This window comes from Chlorocebus sabaeus, chromosome 22, assembly GCF_047675955.1.
Source record: "Chlorocebus sabaeus isolate Y175 chromosome 22, mChlSab1.0.hap1, whole genome shotgun sequence".
In the NCBI taxonomy this organism is placed as follows: Eukaryota; Metazoa; Chordata; class Mammalia; order Primates; family Cercopithecidae; genus Chlorocebus; species Chlorocebus sabaeus.
This window is the reverse complement of record NC_132925.1, coordinates 90,232,108-90,250,874: the sequence shown is the minus strand read 5'-3', so window position 1 is coordinate 90,250,874 and position 18,767 is coordinate 90,232,108. Positions and strand designations below refer to the sequence as shown.

Sequence of the window (18,767 nt, the reverse complement as noted above, 5' to 3'; positions counted from 1 at the left end):
TCCTCAAGGGCAGGTCTCACAGTCTTCTCTGGGCCTGGCATTATGTAGGAGTCAGGTATGCGCCGGCTGAAGGGGGATGAGCGCATGCATGCATGAGACAGGCAAAGCCAGCCCAGAGGCTTGTCTGGGGGAACACAAAGGGACAAGGGATGCAGGATTTTTTTTTTTTTTTTTTTTTTTGAGATAGAGTCTTGCTCTGTCGCCCAAGGTACAGTGCAGTGGTGTGATCTCAGCTCATTGCAACCTCCGCCGCCCGGTTTCAAGTGATTCTCAGGCCTTAGCTTCCTGAGTAGCTAGGAGTACAGGCGCCTGCCACCGTGCCTGGCTAATTTTTGTATTTTTAGTAGAGACGGGGTTTCATCATCTTGGCCAGGCTGGTCTCGAACTCTTGACCTCGTGATCCACCTGCCTTGGCCTCCCAAAATGCTGGGATTACAGGCGTGAGCCACCACACTCGGCTGGGATGCAGTATGTTTTGACTTGGATGCTTACGACTTGGAGGAACCGTGTCTTCATTATTTTTTCTTGTCATAACAAACCTTCAGAATCATGTAACTCTAATAGCAATGGGCCTTAATTAGCTTTCTTGGGAGCAATGCATGGGTGGTGGGGTTAGGCTGGTGGTAAACATTTCTGACAATTTCTTACCAACTTTTTTCACATAATGCAAGCAAAGAGTTGCAAATTGCAACAGTAAAGGAATTATGTAGGCAAGGCATCAAGCAAATTCTGTACCTTCCAGGCTTATTCCTTTCTCCTGCTTTCCCAAGGGCCATGGCCAGCTTAAGACCTCAGTATACCAATGAGGTTGTCCAGGCCAGCCCAGGTGGGCTGCTGAGCAGAATGAAGATACAATCACTTGTTTGTAGCCTCATGCCAGCCTAAGGCTTGCTTAGGGAATCGCTTTATTCTCTATGTTAGTGGGCAGTGCCAACAAACCTCGGCCAGGAAAGAAAACCTCTGTTTCTTTGGGCTTCCTTCCTTCCTCTTCAGTTCTGTTTCTCTCTCCCAAAGAAGGAACGGGGCAGGGAGCCAATTTCCTGAGTCGCTTCTCATTGGGAAGTGAGACAGGCCTCAGCAGCACTTTAGCAAAAAGAAGGGTGCCTGAACCGCTGTTGTCTGGGGTGGTGCAAAAAGAAGGAGCCTTGTAGACAGGAGCCAGCTCTCTCAGCCTCTCCGGAATAGTCCAAAGTCCATGGCACTATATCCTCTAGATGTAGCCTATCCTGTGTCATCCTTCTCTATTGTCTTCCTCCTCTGATCTCTCTAATGCCTACTCTTGCCTGCAAAGTTTGCCATTCTTCTTCACCCCCATAGACATCTTCATCTTTGGATCTGGTACCTCCCCACGGAGGCTGCCATGCTGAAAGGATCAGCCCAGGGTGAACTGGACTTACGGGGAAGCAGGGAAGAGTCTGAGCTCTACCTGTTCTTCCCTTCTTGGGGATGACCTGCATGGTGCTTTGCCCATGGCACAGCTGGCCTCTGGGCGTAGTTCCTAAGGTCCTGTCATCTCTTCATTCTTCCACGATTTGCCTTCTGGTGACTAATCATTTCCACTAATCCCAGCAGTGGGTTGGCTCTGATTGGGCCTTTTCCCACCTGAATTTTTTTGTTTCATTTTGTTTTGTTTTTTTGAGACAGGGTCTTGCTCTGTCACCCAGGTGGGAGCACAGTGGCACCATCACAGCTCACTGAAGCTTCGACCTCCCAGGCTCAGGTGATCCACCCACCTCAGCCTCCCAAGTAGCTGGGACTACAGGTGCATGCCACCACACCCAACTAGTTTTTGTATTTAGTAGAGAAAGGGTTTAGCCACGTTGCCCAGGCTGGTCTCAAACTCCTGAGCTCAAGCAGTCCACCTGCCTTGGCCTCCCGAAGTGTTGGGATTACAGGAGTGAGCCACTGTGCATGGCCCTGGATGGTTTTTTGTTGTTGTTATTGTTTTCTGATTCCATTTTCCCTCTGGTCTTCTGCAAGTGTCTGAGAACATAGGCTGGAGAAGCAAGCTGGGGGGTGTCCGTCAGTTCCATTTAGGCATGTGGATTGATTGTCCTCTCATCTGGCCATCTCCAAAATGGCTGCCATGTGTCACACGTTATGCTGAAGTGGGAAGATATTTCAGCAAGTGAAGCTTAGGGGACTGGGAAAATCCTGCAGAGTTTCTAGGTCCATCCTGTCCCTGGTGGGGCAGCAGTTGGACCCAGGAGGAAGCGATACTTGACACACCACACAGCTGGCTTGCACAAACTGAAAGGTTTGTTTATTCATTTGTCATAAAGCACAGTCAACCCTAGTGAATTCTCCTGGATAAGTGAAGACAGCTCATCAACAACCCCTCCATGAGGAGAAACCAGATGCAATCCCAGCACTCTCCCTGTTACTTATTAGGTCAGCAGCTAAAGCCAAAGATCTCTCTGGGTGTTTTTAAGCCTGGTGATTGGTGGACCCCTTAGAGGCACAGGTGAGGGAAATGCTCAGAGCATCGTGGAGAATCCAGCACAACCATCAGCCTCAGAGGGCCTGCTGAAGGCCAGCCCAGGGGATAGGACCAGTCAGACAAGGTCCTGCTGTTAAGAAGCCCCAGTCTAGATCAAGAGGAGGGAAATAGCCTCTGGGACAGTGAATGAAAATGGGAGATTGAATCAGAGCCCCAGATAAACAGAGGCCAATACCATCCCATGGTCCGTAGGAGTCCCTGGGCTGAATGTTAGGGGTGAATGAACACAGGGCAGGCATGTTCCTGGGAATGCTCCTCAAAGGAAACAGAACTGGGAGAGTTTGAGAGGAGAGGAGGGGCACCTCTAACCTACATTTTCAGGTTCTCCTGGGTCCACTGTGCTGTGCCCTTTGTCACCAAGGCAGCAGAGACCCTGGAGGTCTGCTAATAGCCAGGAATCCACTCTGAGGAGGGCAACTCCCTAGGCCTGCAGGCTGGGTAGAGCTAATTAACCACACAGGAACCAGAGGCATGTTGATTTAAATCTGTGGAAAGCCATAGCTCCTGTGATTTCTACAAAAACAAAAAATAAACATCCTTTCCCCCATTTCAAGTAGCCCAACCCACACTGACTGGGGTCTGTGAAGCTATAACAGCCTGGGTTGGGACAAGGTCAGGCCACTGGCCTGCCCATAATGTTTGTGAGCATATTCTTCCCCAGGAGGAAATATGTGGCACAAGACTGCCACATCCCAGACCAACACCAGGGAGACAACTAATAACAGAGTTGTCATATGTGTGCCAGTCACTTGTCCTGGTGTTGTACCTACATCAGCCTGGGTGCACTGACTCATGCCTATAATCCCAGCACTTTGGGAGGCTGAGGTCTGGCCAACATGGTGAAATCCTGTCTGTACTAAAAATACAAAAACTAGCCAGGAGTGTTGGTGGGCACCTGTAATCCCAGCTACTAGGGAGGCTGAGGCAAGAGAATCATTTGAACCCGGGAGACGGACGTTGCAGTGAGCTGAGATCGCACCACTGAACTCCAGCCTGGGTGCTGGGTGACAGAGCGAGAATCTGTCTCAAAAAAAAAAAAAAAAGAAAAAAGAAAAAAATTAAGTATCTACATCAGCCACTCCACCCTTACAATCCCTCACATTCGAGGAGCTACTAAGATTCTAACTTTGCAGAATAGGAAATGGAGGCTCAGTGAGCCTAAGTCAGTTGCCAAGGGTCCTATCAGGGCTGAGATGTGGACTCTTTTGGAGCCTAAATGTGCACATGTAGTCACCATTCACGAAGCTGTATCAAACATCCTGCAGCACAGGAGGAAACACGGCAAGGACCATCATCTGCAGGAAGAGAGGCTCTCTTCATCCTAGGTCATCCCAGAGGGGCCAGGCAGTTTAGCGCGAAAGATGGGAGGTATAAAGTCAGGAGAAAATGTCAGGAAGTGGGGGCTCTGCATTTCCTCTTTCTCTTACTTGCTCCATCCCAGAGGCCAGGGGTGGAGGGGGAGCAGCTTGGAGGGCACAGGGGAAGGCCCAGGGAGGGTCCTGGCTCCTCCTCACCAGAATTGACACAGCCACCAGTCTGTCCAGCAGGCTGGCTATCAGCATTCATTGGGATCCCTGGATTATTCTAGGTTCAGTTAGAACTGCTTACACCCGGCCGGGAGCGGTGGCTCAAGCCTGTAATCCCAGCACTTTGGGAGGCCGAGACAGACGGATCACGAGGTCAGGAGATCGAGACCATCCCGGCTAACCCGGTGAAACCCCGTCTCTACTAAAAAATACAAAAAACTAGCCGGGCGAGGTGGTGGGCGCCTGTAATCCCAGCTACTCAGGAGGCTGAGGCAGGAGAATGGCGTAAACCCGGGAGGCGGAGCTTGCAGTGAGCTGAGATCTGGCCACTGCACTCCAGCCTGGGCGACAGAGCGAGATTCCGTCTCAAAAAAAAAAAAAAAAAAAAAAAAAAGAACTGCTTACACCCTATGTGATATATTCCACAACATTAGGAGAATTAAATGGGTTTGTAAAATGGGTTCAAGTTACTCAAGCCTTTCTACACAGTCATGATTTATGAAGCCAAAGATGAACTGGAATATAGGCTGCATTTCCTAGGAAATATTCTCCCATAGGAAAGTACAGGCTTGTGTGAGAAGCCACCAAAGCACACACCCCTGAGTAGTGGGCAGACACCGGTTGTAAATGTGAGGCAGCCGGGAAGTAATTCGGAAAGCTCTCAGGATAATGCAGAGGCAACATTATCCTGAGAGACAGTCCTGGGATCCACAGCTCCAGGCCTGAGAACCATAAACTCCTCTTCTCCATTCCCCAAGGTCACTCTCCCAGGGCTGACTGAGGTGGCCTCCCAGCTGGCTTCACGCAGCCCTGTCACACCCTCCATCTGTGCCTGGGGCGCTTCCTGAGACTCCAGTTCCTCAGTGTGAATCCCAGATGGTTCCCATCACCATCTGGATAAAGGTTCCACTCCCCAGCTGGCCTTAGAGACCCTCACAATCCGGCCCGACCACCAAGCACCCTCCCTCTCCTTCCCTCTACGACCTCGCATCTCTGAACACACTTGTTCCTCTGCCTTCCCAACTCCTATGCATCCTTTGAGCCATCCTTGGGCCCCTCTTCTCTCCGAGGCCTGTCGTCACGACGTCTGCCCGCTGTGGCACTCCAGTTACCCGGAGGAGAGTTGCCACTTTCGAGTTCACCGAGGCGGAAAGCGCCCCCGACTCCAAAGCAGGGCTCAGCGCGACGACCCCGAGGCCGCTTCCAGTGGCAGGTGCCCCTCCTCACAGGGCCCTCGCAGCGATCCCGCCGGGCCCCGCCCGGCTCCTTCTCAGCACGCGACAGCCGCGTAGGTCCTGGACAGCGCATGCGCGGGCGCCGGCGGCCGTTTCCCAGCGACACCGAGGCTGGCGCGTGGACACACGTACTAGCGGGCTGGCGGGAGCGCGCACAGGGGGAGGGGGCGTATGCAGGGACGGGGGCTGCGAGACGCGCATGCGCAGCGGCAGGCGGCGGCGCTAGCCGAGCTGGGAGATGGCGGCGGCGGCGGCGGCGGCGCCGAGAGTGTGAGCACTGCCCGGCAGCCGCCGGCCCGGGCGCAGCGCGACCCCGACCCCGCCCGCCCGCCTGCCCGCCATGGGCAACGAGGCCAGCCTGGAGGGCGGCGCTGGCGACGGGCCGCTGCCGCCCGGAGGCGCCGGCCCCGGCCCCGGCCCCGGCCCCGGCCCCAGCCCCGGCGCAGGAAAGCCTCCTTCAGCACCGGCCGGCGGCGGACAGCTCCCCGCGGCTGGAGCAGCGCGGTCGACCGCTGTACCACCGGTCCCTGGCCCCGGCCCCGGCCCCGGCCCCGGCCCTGGCCCGGGCAGGTAAGCGCGTGTCTCGGCGCCCGGGGGGCGGTGAGCTGCAGCCTGAGGCCGGGGCCCGGGCCCAGGATCCCGCGATCTAGTGTGGACAGCGAGGTTCGACGTCCGGCCGCACTTTGAACCCTGCCGGACTGGTGTGAACTGGGTGGTCGCGGGAAGCGGCCCTTCCTTTCCAGCTGCCCCGCTTTGGCGTGGCAGGATGACGAGCGCAGGGTCAGTCGGGGCCTGCAGACCGTGACTCCGTCACGAACCCCAAATTCGTTTCTCCCCAACGCTTGGGCCTGACCGCTCAGGAGGGGCTTATGTAACCTTAGCCTGGTCCCTCCGCACAGGGGAGCAATGGGATGGAAAACGTCCTCCCTGTCTGCTGGTGTCTGCATGTGTCCATTGTGCTGGGCCGAGGAAAGAGCACAATGGGAGTGGCTGTCAGGGAAGATAATTGTCACTGCGAGGAACAGAGAGATGAAAATAGTTGAACCATGAACTTGGTCTTGAGCTTTCCTTGGGCATTTAGTGGCTGTAATCACCTTTGGGGGAAAGGAAAATTGCCCACTGGACACCAAGAGGTGCTTATTTAGGCCCAACAATACTAATAGGATCATGTGCTTTCACCAAGGTTTAGGGAAACATTTTGGGGTGAAGCAAAAATGCTATTGAGTCATCCAGCACCAGATATGTTCTTGTTACCTTATGATTTAGATCAAACCAGTGGAAAAGCTGAAAGCCACACAGAATGCTTTAAACAGAACATATCTGATTAAATACTGTGAAACCAGTTTGTTTTAAATGTATGCCAACCCAGGTCCTGCAAAAACAGTCAAGTGGCAGTGAAGGCTGTAAGGGAATGCCAATATATAATAAGTCGTAGACTGAAAACTCAGGAAAACTACTAAGAGATGACAGGATAAAATGGAAGGCATTATCTTTGCACCAAATAGGCTTGGGGAGTAGCAAAACCCCCAGGGGGTGGGAGGGAGGTGCTTCCAGCTCCATGTGAGTCTGCTGATACATGTTGCCCTGGCTTTTCTGTGTGGGAGCACATAAACTGTGAGAATGCATAATTTTTTATTCTTTGGCTGCCCGACTGTATCTCTTGTGTGTTTATTTCCTCAGAAGTCATTTCTTAGACAACAAACAGTAATGAAAAGCTCTTAAGTAGCTTGAAACCTGCGGCAGACAGGTCAGCCTGTGAGCATCCTTTTTAGAGGTGGGATTTGTCCATTTTACACTAGCTATAATAGTAATGCAGTTGGATAGCACACAGCTCTTAGCACTGCAAACACTGTCCATTTTGCTGCGTGTTGAGTTGCTGTTTGGGTTTTAGCTTGACGGAGGCCCACCCAGGCTTTAGTGTTCTCCTTCTAAGGGAAAGCTTCTGTAGCTGAATGGAAAAACACCTTGTTATTGAGAGTTCCCTGTATGGGGAATTTGTCATTTCTCTTCTGATAACCAAACAGGCTGCTCTGCTTGTAGTTTATCAGATGTTGCAGAGCCAATCATACAAAATTCTGGAAAGACCTGGGCAGCTCAGAGGGACTGTAAGGAGGCTGATGTCTATTGCTCATACGCCTTTTTAGTGTTTCATTTCTACTTCATCTGTACATTCTGCTGCAGGGCAGACCCATGAACCACTGTGGGTGAGGGGAACCATGGACTCTTGCTGGATTTAGTAGTCATACAATCTCTTACCTGGCTGTGGGCAAGGCTCATACCTGGGCCTGTGGTGCTGAGGTCCTGTGACTATCAGGCTCAGGAGGTGAGAACTAGAGACCATTAGGAGGTGGGATTTACTCCTCCAGCTGATACTCAGCTTCTCATAGCACCTCAGCTGAGCAGCACCTCCATGGCTTATCTCTCCTTCAGTATCACAATGGCTTCTACTTCCTCTCACTAGAGCATCTCAGGTACCTGATGCCAAATTTAGCATGTTCTCTTCTAAGATGCTACTGAACAGATTGGCCCATTGATGAGGAAAAAGCCCTGTAGATGTGCTTCTGGGCATTCAGGAAAGAGCATTAGCACAGAGACATATTTGCTTTCAGTAAGATTTTGAGTTTTGGGGCAATCAGAAACCTCATAGAGGTGGGTAGAGGACCAGGAAAAAGGGAGATGATTCTGGGGGAGTTAAATCCTATTGCCATATTACCTTGTCATCCCAGGCTGAATTAGTCTTTTCATCCTCATACTGAGCTGACTTGGACTCTGTGAGGAGGTGGCTCCAGCATTTGCCACTGAAAAACCTGACTTGAATCCCATGAGTAGCAGTGTTGCCACACCCATAGTTCTGCCTCTTAGCCTGTTGGGATGATGTGGAACTTTGGGCATTAGAGAATCCCTCAAGGAAGGTCTCTCTGTTTCTGGTGTCAAGGTGGCCATGCACAATTATATAATCTGTGTCTTTTCCAAGGAGTGCTGGTTTGGGAGAAAGCTGAACTCTATCCCAGGCTCCACTTTCCAAGCTGTGTGCCCTGGTGTAGGCTGCATCCTCTTAAAGGAAGGGGCATCATTCACTCATTAATTCATTTACTTATTTATGGAGATATGCCTAATGTACAGTGGAACATACATATTGATGGGATTTTTTTATACATACACTCATGGCACACTACGAGATCAAGACAGAACTTTATCGGTACCTCAGAAAGTACTTTTTAAAATAATTGCATGAAGGAGCCATGTAGACCAGTGGCAGCCTATCTAGTTCACACCAGCTCTGCGGACTTGCACATGTTTCGTTGTTTGCAAATTGATATCTAGTCCATCAGCTAAAGTGTATTTGTCAGCTATCAAGAGCTATCAAGCACAGTTATTGGCTTTGTGGAGGGTATGGAAAGGATATATAGCGCTTCCCTGTCCTCCAGCAACTCACAGACTGGTTGGTCAGATAGCTCTTGAAGAGCCAAATTATGGAAGAACCCTAAGAGAGACACTGTGGGCAGCTCAGTGTCTGAGAAATGTCAAATAGGCAGTGCTTATAGGGTTGTTAATTGGGAAGAGTGGAGAGGCAGAGCTAGGCTTTAGGAGAAGTAGAGATATAAGGCTGGAAAAATGACTAGGTTAGGAGAGGTAGAGATAGAGAGAAATGGCATAAAGAATGTGATCTACACAGGCAGGGACAGTGACCAGAGAATGAGGCTGAGGTGGGGGAAAGCCAGGGCAAAGCCAAGAGAGGCCCTTCTCCCTCACTGCCCATCAGAATGCCAAATCAATGCCAAAGTCGCCTCTACTCACTTCTGGCCCATATGTTAAGGAGACAGACACCCTAAGCCAAAGGCAGCTAGGCACAGAGAACCTGGTTGTTTACTGGAAGGTGGGCAAGGCTGCTCTGAGAACCATACCCAGAATTCCTTTTTCAAAATGGATTTGTCAGGCATAGTATCTCTGGTCTGGGATTAGCCAGACTTGTTACATTTTATCAGCCAAGTCAGCCTCTAGAAAAATCTGACACTAACTTATAAAGATAAAATGAAAGGACATCATTGCCAGGTCTGGAAATAATGCTCCTTTGTCACTTAGAGATCTTCTTTGTCCCCAGTGGCTGGATCTCACAGAGGGTATGTCATGGGGTGTGAATTAAAGTAAACTTACATCTGAATGGTGATGATGTCAAAATTTTACCCAGAGGGCAACCATTTTTGCATTTCTCCATGGAAAGCAGGTTACTTTTGATAATACAGTTGCTCGTGGCATCATTAAGACTAATAAGGTGCTGTTGATTTAAAAAACGTAAAAATGTAATGGAGAGATTAGGAGGAGAAATACTATCTTTTGTTTGTTTGTTTGTTTTTTGTTTTTGTTTTCTTTCAGACAGAGTCTCGTTCTGTCCCCCAGTCTGGAGTGCAGTGGTGTGATCTCGGGTCACTGCAACCTCCGCCTCCCAGGTTCAAGCGATTCTCCTGCCTCAGCCTCCTGAGTAGCGGGGATTACAGGCACCCACCACCACGCCCAGCTAATTTTTGTATTTTTAGTAGAGACAGGGTTTCACCACGTTGGCCAGGCTGGTCTCAAACGCCTGACTTCAGGTGATCTGTCCGCCTCAGCCTCCTAAAGTGCTGGGATTATAGGCATGAGCCACTGTGCCTGGCCGAGAAATGCTATCTTAAAAATTTTTTTTATTAGGGAAAATTTCAAGCATACATGAAAGCAGTGGAAATAGTCTAGTGAACTTCTCTGTTTCCATTGCTTAGCCACTGCCATCATCAACTTATGGCCAGTTGAGTTTAATTTATCTCTCTCACATCCTACCCCCTACAAAAGCAAATTCCAGACATCCCAAAATTTCATCATCAGTATTTCAGTTTGTATTCCCAAGAAATAAGGGCTTTGCATGAACCTAACCACAGCACCACAGCCACATCTAAATAGGATAATGATCTCTTCTTAAATTCAGCAAATATTCAGTCAGGATTCCATTTTTCTGATTGTCTTATGAATTTACTTTTACAATTGATTTGAATTGTGATCTAAACAGGGTCTACACATTGAATTTGTCTGATGCATCTCTCTAGTTTCTTTATGTATTTTCTCTCCTTTTTTCTCCTTGCTGTTTATTATTAGAGAACTGTGTCATTTGTCCTGTGGTTTCTCATATTCAGAATTATGCTGATTGCATCCCTGTGGTGTCATTTAAGATGTTCCTCTGTCCCATAGTTTTCTTGTATACTGGGAATTCTGTCTAGAAGCTAATCAGATTCAGATTTTATTCTTTTGGTCAAGAAAGTCTAGCTTTTTAAAAAATGGTTTCTTGAAGGCTTCACACATGGAGAGGCTGAGAGTTCACTGAAAGCAGAGCCAGGGTTTGGGCTAATTGGGAGCCAAAGAACAATGCAGTGGACTACTTTTCTGTTCCTTTTCTAAAACTCTCCTTCCTCTGAGTCAGTTTGGTTCTGAGTTTAAGAAGCCTAAGCTTTCAGAGGAAAGCTTTTTTTATTTTTATTTTTTTCCCAGAAAAGTCATGCCTTTCACCCCAGTTTGGGGGAGCCCTCCCTGCATATGTGAGTAGAAGGCTGCTGCTAGGATTTGGGGGCTTAATAAATCTTTCCCCTTATCACAGGTCCTGCATTTCTGAGTTGGGCCCTTTCCTCTTGTTAGTTGTAGAGTGTGGAGGGCCAGACCTACTATGTGTGGGCTATGTGAGGGGAACCTGTTGCTGGAGCCTGCGGGCCATGTGCAGTAAGTTGGGGCTAACTGTGAAGGTAGGTTGCAACACTGTAATAGCAGTTATAACTACCATTACTGAATGACTGCCTTATCACAGACATTCTGCTAGGCGTTATATTTCTTATTCCACCTGCTTGGCCTTTCAGCTTCTGCAGGCCTTGCCTGTCCTGGCTTTACTTACTGCCTGGGGACTAACTTTTTAAATGATAAAATGGTGGCTAAACCCTGCATGCCTACAGCAAGGGCTGACTGTCACTTTAGGACATGAAGCCTTCTGGGTAAGCTGGGACTTGGTGGACAATCTAACTGTGGGGGACTCCTGCTCAGTCCTTTCATTTGGTGCCAGGAGCATGTCATGCTGGTATTGATCCTGCATTTGTAGCACTTGTCCAAGCTCCTTTTCTGGAGGGACCTCTGCTATCTCCGTTCACTAGCACAGTGGTTGAAGCTGTGGAGTGAATTGGGACACTGGCCTGTGGGCTCCTGCCTGTGGTAGGGGTGATAGAATTTTGGTGTCTCATTCTCTGTGGTTCCTTCTGTACAGATTGGGCTTCTAGTGGGTGTCTGTTGTCCCCTGGCATTCTCTTGGCCCATTTGTCTTATACTTTAGGTTCTGGTCAGCTGTGCTGTGGGATGGGATACTCTGACTCATATGTGTTGTGCCTTGGGTTCCCAGGCTGGCCACAGTGCTGCTCTGATCTCTCCTTCTTATTCGTCTTTACGGGCACATAGGGTTCTAAAGAGAGCTTTGCTCTAGCAGAGACCTGGTGCCCCTACTTCTTTCTAACAAGAGGGTCACATGGAGGCACACTGGAAGCCTCCAGGGAACTCTAGATCACCCCAGGATCAGATCAAATCTTGAATGGCCTGGAAAGGACTGGCTGCCCCTGAAGTGGGTGGGACTGCTGTCAGGGCCAAAGGTGAAGAAGAGATTTTCCCTGAGGGGAAATAGAAGGGATGGCTTTTGGGTCTTGGTCCCAAACACTGAAAAGATCCAAGAGCCTCAGCAGCAAGGATCACGCCATGCAGTCCTATTTGGGACTGCCCCCTGTATACAGAGGAGCCCGAGCTCTTCAATGCCACTGGGTTGTGTGGGGAGCCAAACCTCCCAAAGATGTTGGAAGAACCACTAAGGCATTTGGGTACTTGGAAGAAAGGGTAGGTGTGGAATTTCCTAATAGTTACACTGTTACATTTGTGTTTGCAGGCATGTAACAAGCGTCACTCCCATTTAAAAATTTTTTTAAATTAATTATTTAAATTGACAAAAATTATATACTGTATATGTATTATATACAACCTGATGTTTTGAAATATGTACATATTATGACATATTATGGAATGGCTAAGTCAAGTGAATTAACATAGTCGTGACTTAACATACTTACCATTTTTGTGGTGAGAATGCTTAAAATCTATTAGCAGCGATTTACAAGAATGTAATACATTGGTGTTAGCTATAGTCACCATGTTGTACAGTAGATCTCTTGTGTTTTGGTTTTTTTTTTTGAGACAAAGTCTCATTCTGTCACCCAGGCTGGACTGCAGTGGTGTGATCTGGGCTCACTGCAACCTCTGCCTCTTGGGATCAAGTGATTCTCATGTCTCAGCCTCCTGAATAGCTGGGATTACAGGTGTGTGCCACCATGCCTGTCTAATTTTTGCATTTTTAGTAGAGACTGGGTTTCACCATGTTAACCAGGCTGGTCTTGAACTCCTGGCCTCAAGTTATCCATCTGCCTCAGCCTCCCAAAGTGTTGAGATTGCAGACATGAGCCAGCCAGCATGCCCGGCCTAGATCTCTTGAATTTATTCCTCCTATCTAACTGAAATATCTCTTCAACCTTCCCGTATGCCTCCTACCCTGTCACCTACACTTTTTTGTGTATGGGAGTGGTTGTGGGGATTTTTACAGTTAGATTCTACATAGAAGTAGAACAATTTTAAAGTAAAATTTTATCCATGTATTCAGGAAACTCTGCTGAACATCTTTTGGATACCTATCCCTGGGTGAAGTGTGAGGAATAAAACAAGGAGCACAAAATAGGCTCTGCCCTAAAGGGGCCCATGGTGTGGGGAGAGAGAACTCTTGTCCAGATCTTTAGCCTCAACTTCTTCTTCGTTAAATTAGAGATTGCTCCTGCCTTCTCTTTGTCTCACAGAGGTAAAAGAAATGAGAGTATGATTAAAAGGGGTTGCATTATTTCATGTTCTAAAATAGTAGAGCATATATTTGTATGGTATTTTACAGCTTACAAAACACATTCATAACATTCACTTATTCTGTTGGGAAGCTCCAAAGGCCTAAGAGGAGTGATGTAGAAGAACAGCCAGCTAGCTAGCAGACTTTAGCAAACCAAAATGCCGAATGCTGCGGAAAACTGTGTGACTTCCCTGCCTCCTCCTCTGTGAAGATGGGAGATTTAGCAAGATGATGGGAACGGCTTTGAGGAGTGGGAAAGGGTCAGAAAGTAGGACATTTGACTAAAGGGCAGGGTAGGATGATGTGGAGGAAGAAGAATAGTGGAAGCATGCTGGCTGGGGGTTAGAAATTCAGTTTTTCTTTTTTTTTTTTTTTTTTTTTTTTTTTTTTGAGACGGAGTCTCGCTCTGTCGCCCAGGCTGGAGTGCAGTGGCCGGATCTCAGCTCACTGCAAGCTCCACCTCCCGGGTTTACGCCATTCTCCTGCCTCAGCCTCCCGAGTAGCTGGGACTACAGGCGCCTGCCACCTCGCCCAGCTAGTTTTTTGTATTTTTTAGTAGAGACGGGGTTTCACTGTGTTAGCCAGGATGGTCTCGATCTCTTGACCTCGTGATCCGCCCGTCTCGGCCTCCCAAAGTGCTGGGATTACAGGCTTGAGCCACCGCGCCCAGCCAGAAATTCAGTTTTAGTCAATCATGACGTTGCCCAAACTTGGCTATGCACATTGGATATGTCCTTGTTTTTTTCATCTGTAAAATGAGAGATTTAACTAGATGATCTCCATAGTCTCTTCCAGCCCTGACGGCTGATTTCTGTGAAATGTGTAAAAAGGAAGGGTTATGCTTCCCAGTGTTCTTCAGCCCCATTGAGCATAGAAAACAAGGTCTAAATCAAAAGTACCTTCTGCACTTTTTAATTTACTTTGTAGCAGTTCTAAATGAAGAGGCTTGCCCTTCCATCGTGCGGCAGCGATTCTTCAGAATGGACAAGATGGCTGCACATTCAAACCTGGAGCCAGGGGAGGGGCTGCCTGGCAGCCTGCCTCTGGGTTGCTTCTGGTAGGCAGGGGCTCTCGAAAAGCTGATGACCTCCTCGTGCTGGGTTGCTTGGCCAGCCGTCAAGGCTCCTGCCCAGACCTGCAGAGCCTGCTGCAGGCTCCCTGTTCCCAGCTGTGCTCGGCTGCTTATCTCCTGAGTGTTGTTCCACCCACTTTCTACAGGTGCTCTAGCAGCAGCCAGTGGGCCATGATTTCCAGGGGAGCTGGGGTTGGCAAATACTTTGTGATGGGGAAGGATGGGGCATGGGAAGGGCTAGCCTGAAAGAGACTTTAGATCTGCAGACTCCAGTTTGAGCAGACTCCTTCATTTGTAGAATGAAGAGATAGATGTGGTGCACTCTGCAGCTTCTGCAGCTGTGTGCGTTCTGTGGGCTCAGGCCAGCTCTCCAACGTCAAAGTCCAGTATGTGAGGCTGCTTCCTTCCGAAGTGTGGTTTGGCTTCAGCAGGTTATATGTTTGCTCTGATACCCTTTTATTTTGAGCATTGTATCCAACCCCCAACGAATGCCAGAATGTCTGTTGCCATACTCTGTATGGGCTAGAGCTCTGCCTTGGTGTGTGAACACCCAAGATCAGCGGCCTTTGTTTCTTCTCAGACAGATGACTCTATTGCTGGAGAGTTCTTTTTTCCTGTTTGTCTGAAACAGGTTTCCTTACACCTCCTATCTGCTAGTCCTGGCTCTGCTCTCCAGCACCGCTGACTTATTTTTGCTCACAGGTTTAGCAGGCGCTCACTGTGCCTGCCATATGCCAAGGCTGAGGACCCTGTGCTTACTTCGTCAGTCCTGATTTTCTTCTCTGGACTTCACTTCTCCAGCTCCTGTGGCTGCGATGGGACTCAGACCCTTGCCAGCCTGGACTGCCCTGCCCAAGGCTGTCAGTGTCCTCAAAGGACAGAGAGGACTTAGAGAACAGGGCCCAGGGCTCAGCATATCACTTGGTCTATGAGTGACATAGTCTGAAGGACGTGGGGCCTTCCCTCTCACAGCATGAGAACACCCTTCCTACACCTTTATGAGAGCTTTTGAGAAGCTACTCCCACACTTATCCAGCCTCATGCCGGGCATCTTCACACGAAGTCTGGAGCCTTCCATCCTGGACTTACACAGCCCAAGTGTGAATCTGTGGAGGTCTGCATGAGTCTCTGCTGTTTTCTCTGGTTATACTTAGAGATCCTTTCCAACCTAGTGAGACTCTTTTGGAACCTGACTGTGTTCCATGAACTGGGGGTAATAACTAAGTCAATGTGCTTGTTTCAGGAACCATACTGTGAGAACTTCTCCCCTTCCTAGGGCCCTGTGAGCCTACTTTCTAAACCCCTGCATCTGACCTGGAGTGGGGTGGCCAGTGTTGGATGCTCAAGGCCAAGGCCTTGCCAGCTCAGGTTTGGAGTGATGATGGCTGAGTAGTGGGAGTAGCTGCCTGAGAGCACTCATAAATGTGTAGGAAGGGTGTTCTCATGCTGCAAGAGGAAGGCCCCTTGTCCTTCAGACTATGTCACTCATAATTCAGGTGACATGACAGCTAGGGTTGGATTGGACAGGCAACCACCCCTTGGACCCTAACCATGGCAGCCCCTGTGCTCTGCAGAGGAAGCCCTTGTGCAGATTTGTCCTTTCCTGGTCAGCCATGTTATGCTGGCCTCTCTTTGGGGTACACTGGCCTTTGGCTCTGTAGGGTAGATATCTCCAGGAGCAGCAAGTGCTCTGCAGATGAAAATTTCAAACACACATAAAAGGAGAAAGGTTAAAAAAAAAAAAAGAAGAAAAAAAGGAGAAAGGATGGTAGGCTGAAGTCCCTCCTGCAAACCTACCACCTAGCTTCAACAATTATTAGCATTTTGCCAACTTGTTTTATCTGTATTCCTCCACCTTTTTTTTTTTTTTTTTGAGACAGAGTCTTGCTCTGTTGCCCAGGCTAGAGTGCAGTGGCATGATCTCGGCTCACTGCAATTTCTGCCTCCCGGGTTCACGCCATTCTCTTGCCTCAGCCTCCCAAGTAGCTGGGACTACAGGCACCTGCCATCACGCCAGCTAATTTTTTGTATTTTTAAGTAGAGATGGGGTTTCACCATTTTAGCCAGGATGGTCTCGATCTCCTGACCTTGTGATCCACCTGCCTCGGCCTCCCAAAGTGCTAGGATTACAGTGTGAGTCACCGCACTGGCCTTTTTTGGCTAGAGGATTTTCATTCAAAATAGAAATATATTATTTCACTCATAGTTTAGGATGTACTTCTAGTAGTTAGAGGGTGCTTTTCTATTTAATTCAATGGTATTATCACAACCAACAAAGTTAACTTTAATTTCTTACTATAACCCAATACCCAGTCCATGTTTAATTTTTCTTTATTGTTCCAAAAATTACGTTTTATTTATTTATTTATTTATTTATTTAATTTATTTATTTTTTGAGACGGAGTCTCGTTCTGTCGCCCAGGCTGGAGTGCAGTGGTGTGATCTCGGCTCACTGCAAGCTCTGCCTCCCGAGTTCACGCCATTCTCCTGCTTTAGCCTCCCAAGTAGCTGGGACTACAGGCGCCTGCCACCAAGCCTGGCTAATTTTTTGTATTTTTAGTAGAGACAGGGTTCCACTGTGTTAGCCAGGATGGTCTCGATCTCCTGACCTTGTGATCTGCCCACCTTGGCCTCCCAAAGTGCTGGGATTACAGGCGTGAGCCACCGCGCCAGGCCCTACATTTTATTTTATTTTATTTATTTTTTTGAGACGGAGTCTCACCCTATTGCCTAGGCTAGAGTGCAGTGGTGCCATCTTGACTCACTATAACCTCCACCTCTTGGGTTTAAGCAATTCTCCCTGCCTTAGCCTCCTGAGTAACTGGGACTATAGGCGCACACCACCATGCTTGGCTAATTTTTGTATTTTTTAACTAGAGACGGGGTTTTGTCATGTTGGCCAGGCTGGTCTTGAACTACTGACCTCAGGTGATCTGCCCACCTCAGCCTCCCAAAGTGTTGGGATTACAGGCATGAGCCACTGTGCCTGGCCCCAAAAATGACATGTTGGTTTGTTCAAACAGTATCCAAACAAAGTCTACATATTGCATTTGGTTGATGTGTTCTCTAAGTTGCTAACAGTCTCCTTGCTCCTTTTGTTTTCAAATGCCATTTATTTGGTGAAGACATCAGGACATTTATCCTAGACAACCTCTCATTTTGATTTTGGCTAAGCACATCCTCTTGAGGTTATTTTACTTGCTTCCTAGTGTCCCCATATTTCCTATAAACTGGTAGTTAGATCTAGATCAGAATAGAGTCAATCTTTTTGGAAAGAACTCTTCATTGGTATTGTGTACTTCCTATTGCATCCCAGAAGGAGGCACTATGTCTGTCTCCTTGACCTGCTTTAGTGATGAAAAGATGGATCAGGCCTGGGTGCAATGGCTCATGCCTGTAATCTGAGCACTTTAGGAAGCTGGGACGGGTAGATTGCTTGAGCCCAGGAGTTTGAGACTAGCCTGGGCAACGTAGTGAGACCCCATCACTACAAAAAATACAAAACAATTAGCCAGGCATGATGGCACATGTCTGTGGTCCCAGCTACTCGGGAGGCTGAGGTGGGAGGATCACTTGAAACTGGGAGGTCAAGACTGCAGTGAGCTGTAATCGTACCACTGCACTCCAGCCTGGGTGACAGAGTGAGACTGTGTTTCAGGAAAAAAAAAAAAAAAAAAAGAAAAAAAGATGGATTAGGGGATTCAGGTAGTATCAGTGATTAATCCATTATAAAGTCCTTATCAACTTTTTGCCTAATGAATTTGGCATTCACTAATGATCCTTAGCTAGATCCATTATTTAATAATAGGTTGCAAATTAGCTGAAATTATTCTATAAAATTATCTGTCAACCTTTTTTTTTAATGCACCAAACATTTATTAAACATTGCAGTCAATAGCAGAAACACAAGAAGGAAAAAGACACAGTCCTACCCTCAAGATGCCCTCCAAACTGGGTTGAATCTCCATGCTTGATGCTCCTTTCAATGGATTGTTTTTAAATAATAATGTAGATATTTTTATTAACGATAATACTCATGAATGGTTTAAAACTTCCTTGTGGTTCCCTTTTCCCTTAGGTTATCCCTTTTCAGGGATATATAGTTCTCTGTTTTAGAGTTATTAGAAATGATTCTTCTCTGTGTGGTTATATGATTAAGAGGATATAAAATTAAGCTCTTTTTTTTTCCAGTTTGTGTTTAATTTGTAAGGATTACTTTTTGATCAGTTTTCTGCTGTTACCATCATTCTGCACAATAAACCAGCCCAAACTCAGTAGCTTCAAATAGCAAATTTTTAATTCTCACTCATGCATCTGCATGCTGGCTAGAATTCACTGATCTAGGCTGGGCTCCAGGCTGCAGTTGGGTCCAGGTCAGATCCGTGTGTCTCTCATCTTCCCTGGACAGCAGCAGTCTAGCTGGGGCATGTTCTTCTTATGGTGATGAGAGACACACAAGAGGGTATGCCTAACCACACAGCACATTTCAAGCCTCTGACATTAT

The 18,767-nt window shown here is 48.0% G+C and overlaps 1 protein-coding gene across 1 annotated transcript in view; it reads left to right on the top strand.

Annotated features, from left to right (window-relative positions):
• Positions 1–5,601: 5,601 nt before the first annotated feature.
• BSN (bassoon presynaptic cytomatrix protein) overlaps positions 5,602–18,767 on the top strand; it is a 114,584-nt gene continuing 101,418 nt past the window's right edge. The window contains exon 1 of the mRNA XM_073010172.1: positions 5,602–5,831. Coding sequence (XP_072866273.1) covers positions 5,602–5,831 — 230 coding nt within the window. The remainder of the gene's footprint in view (positions 5,832–18,767) is intronic.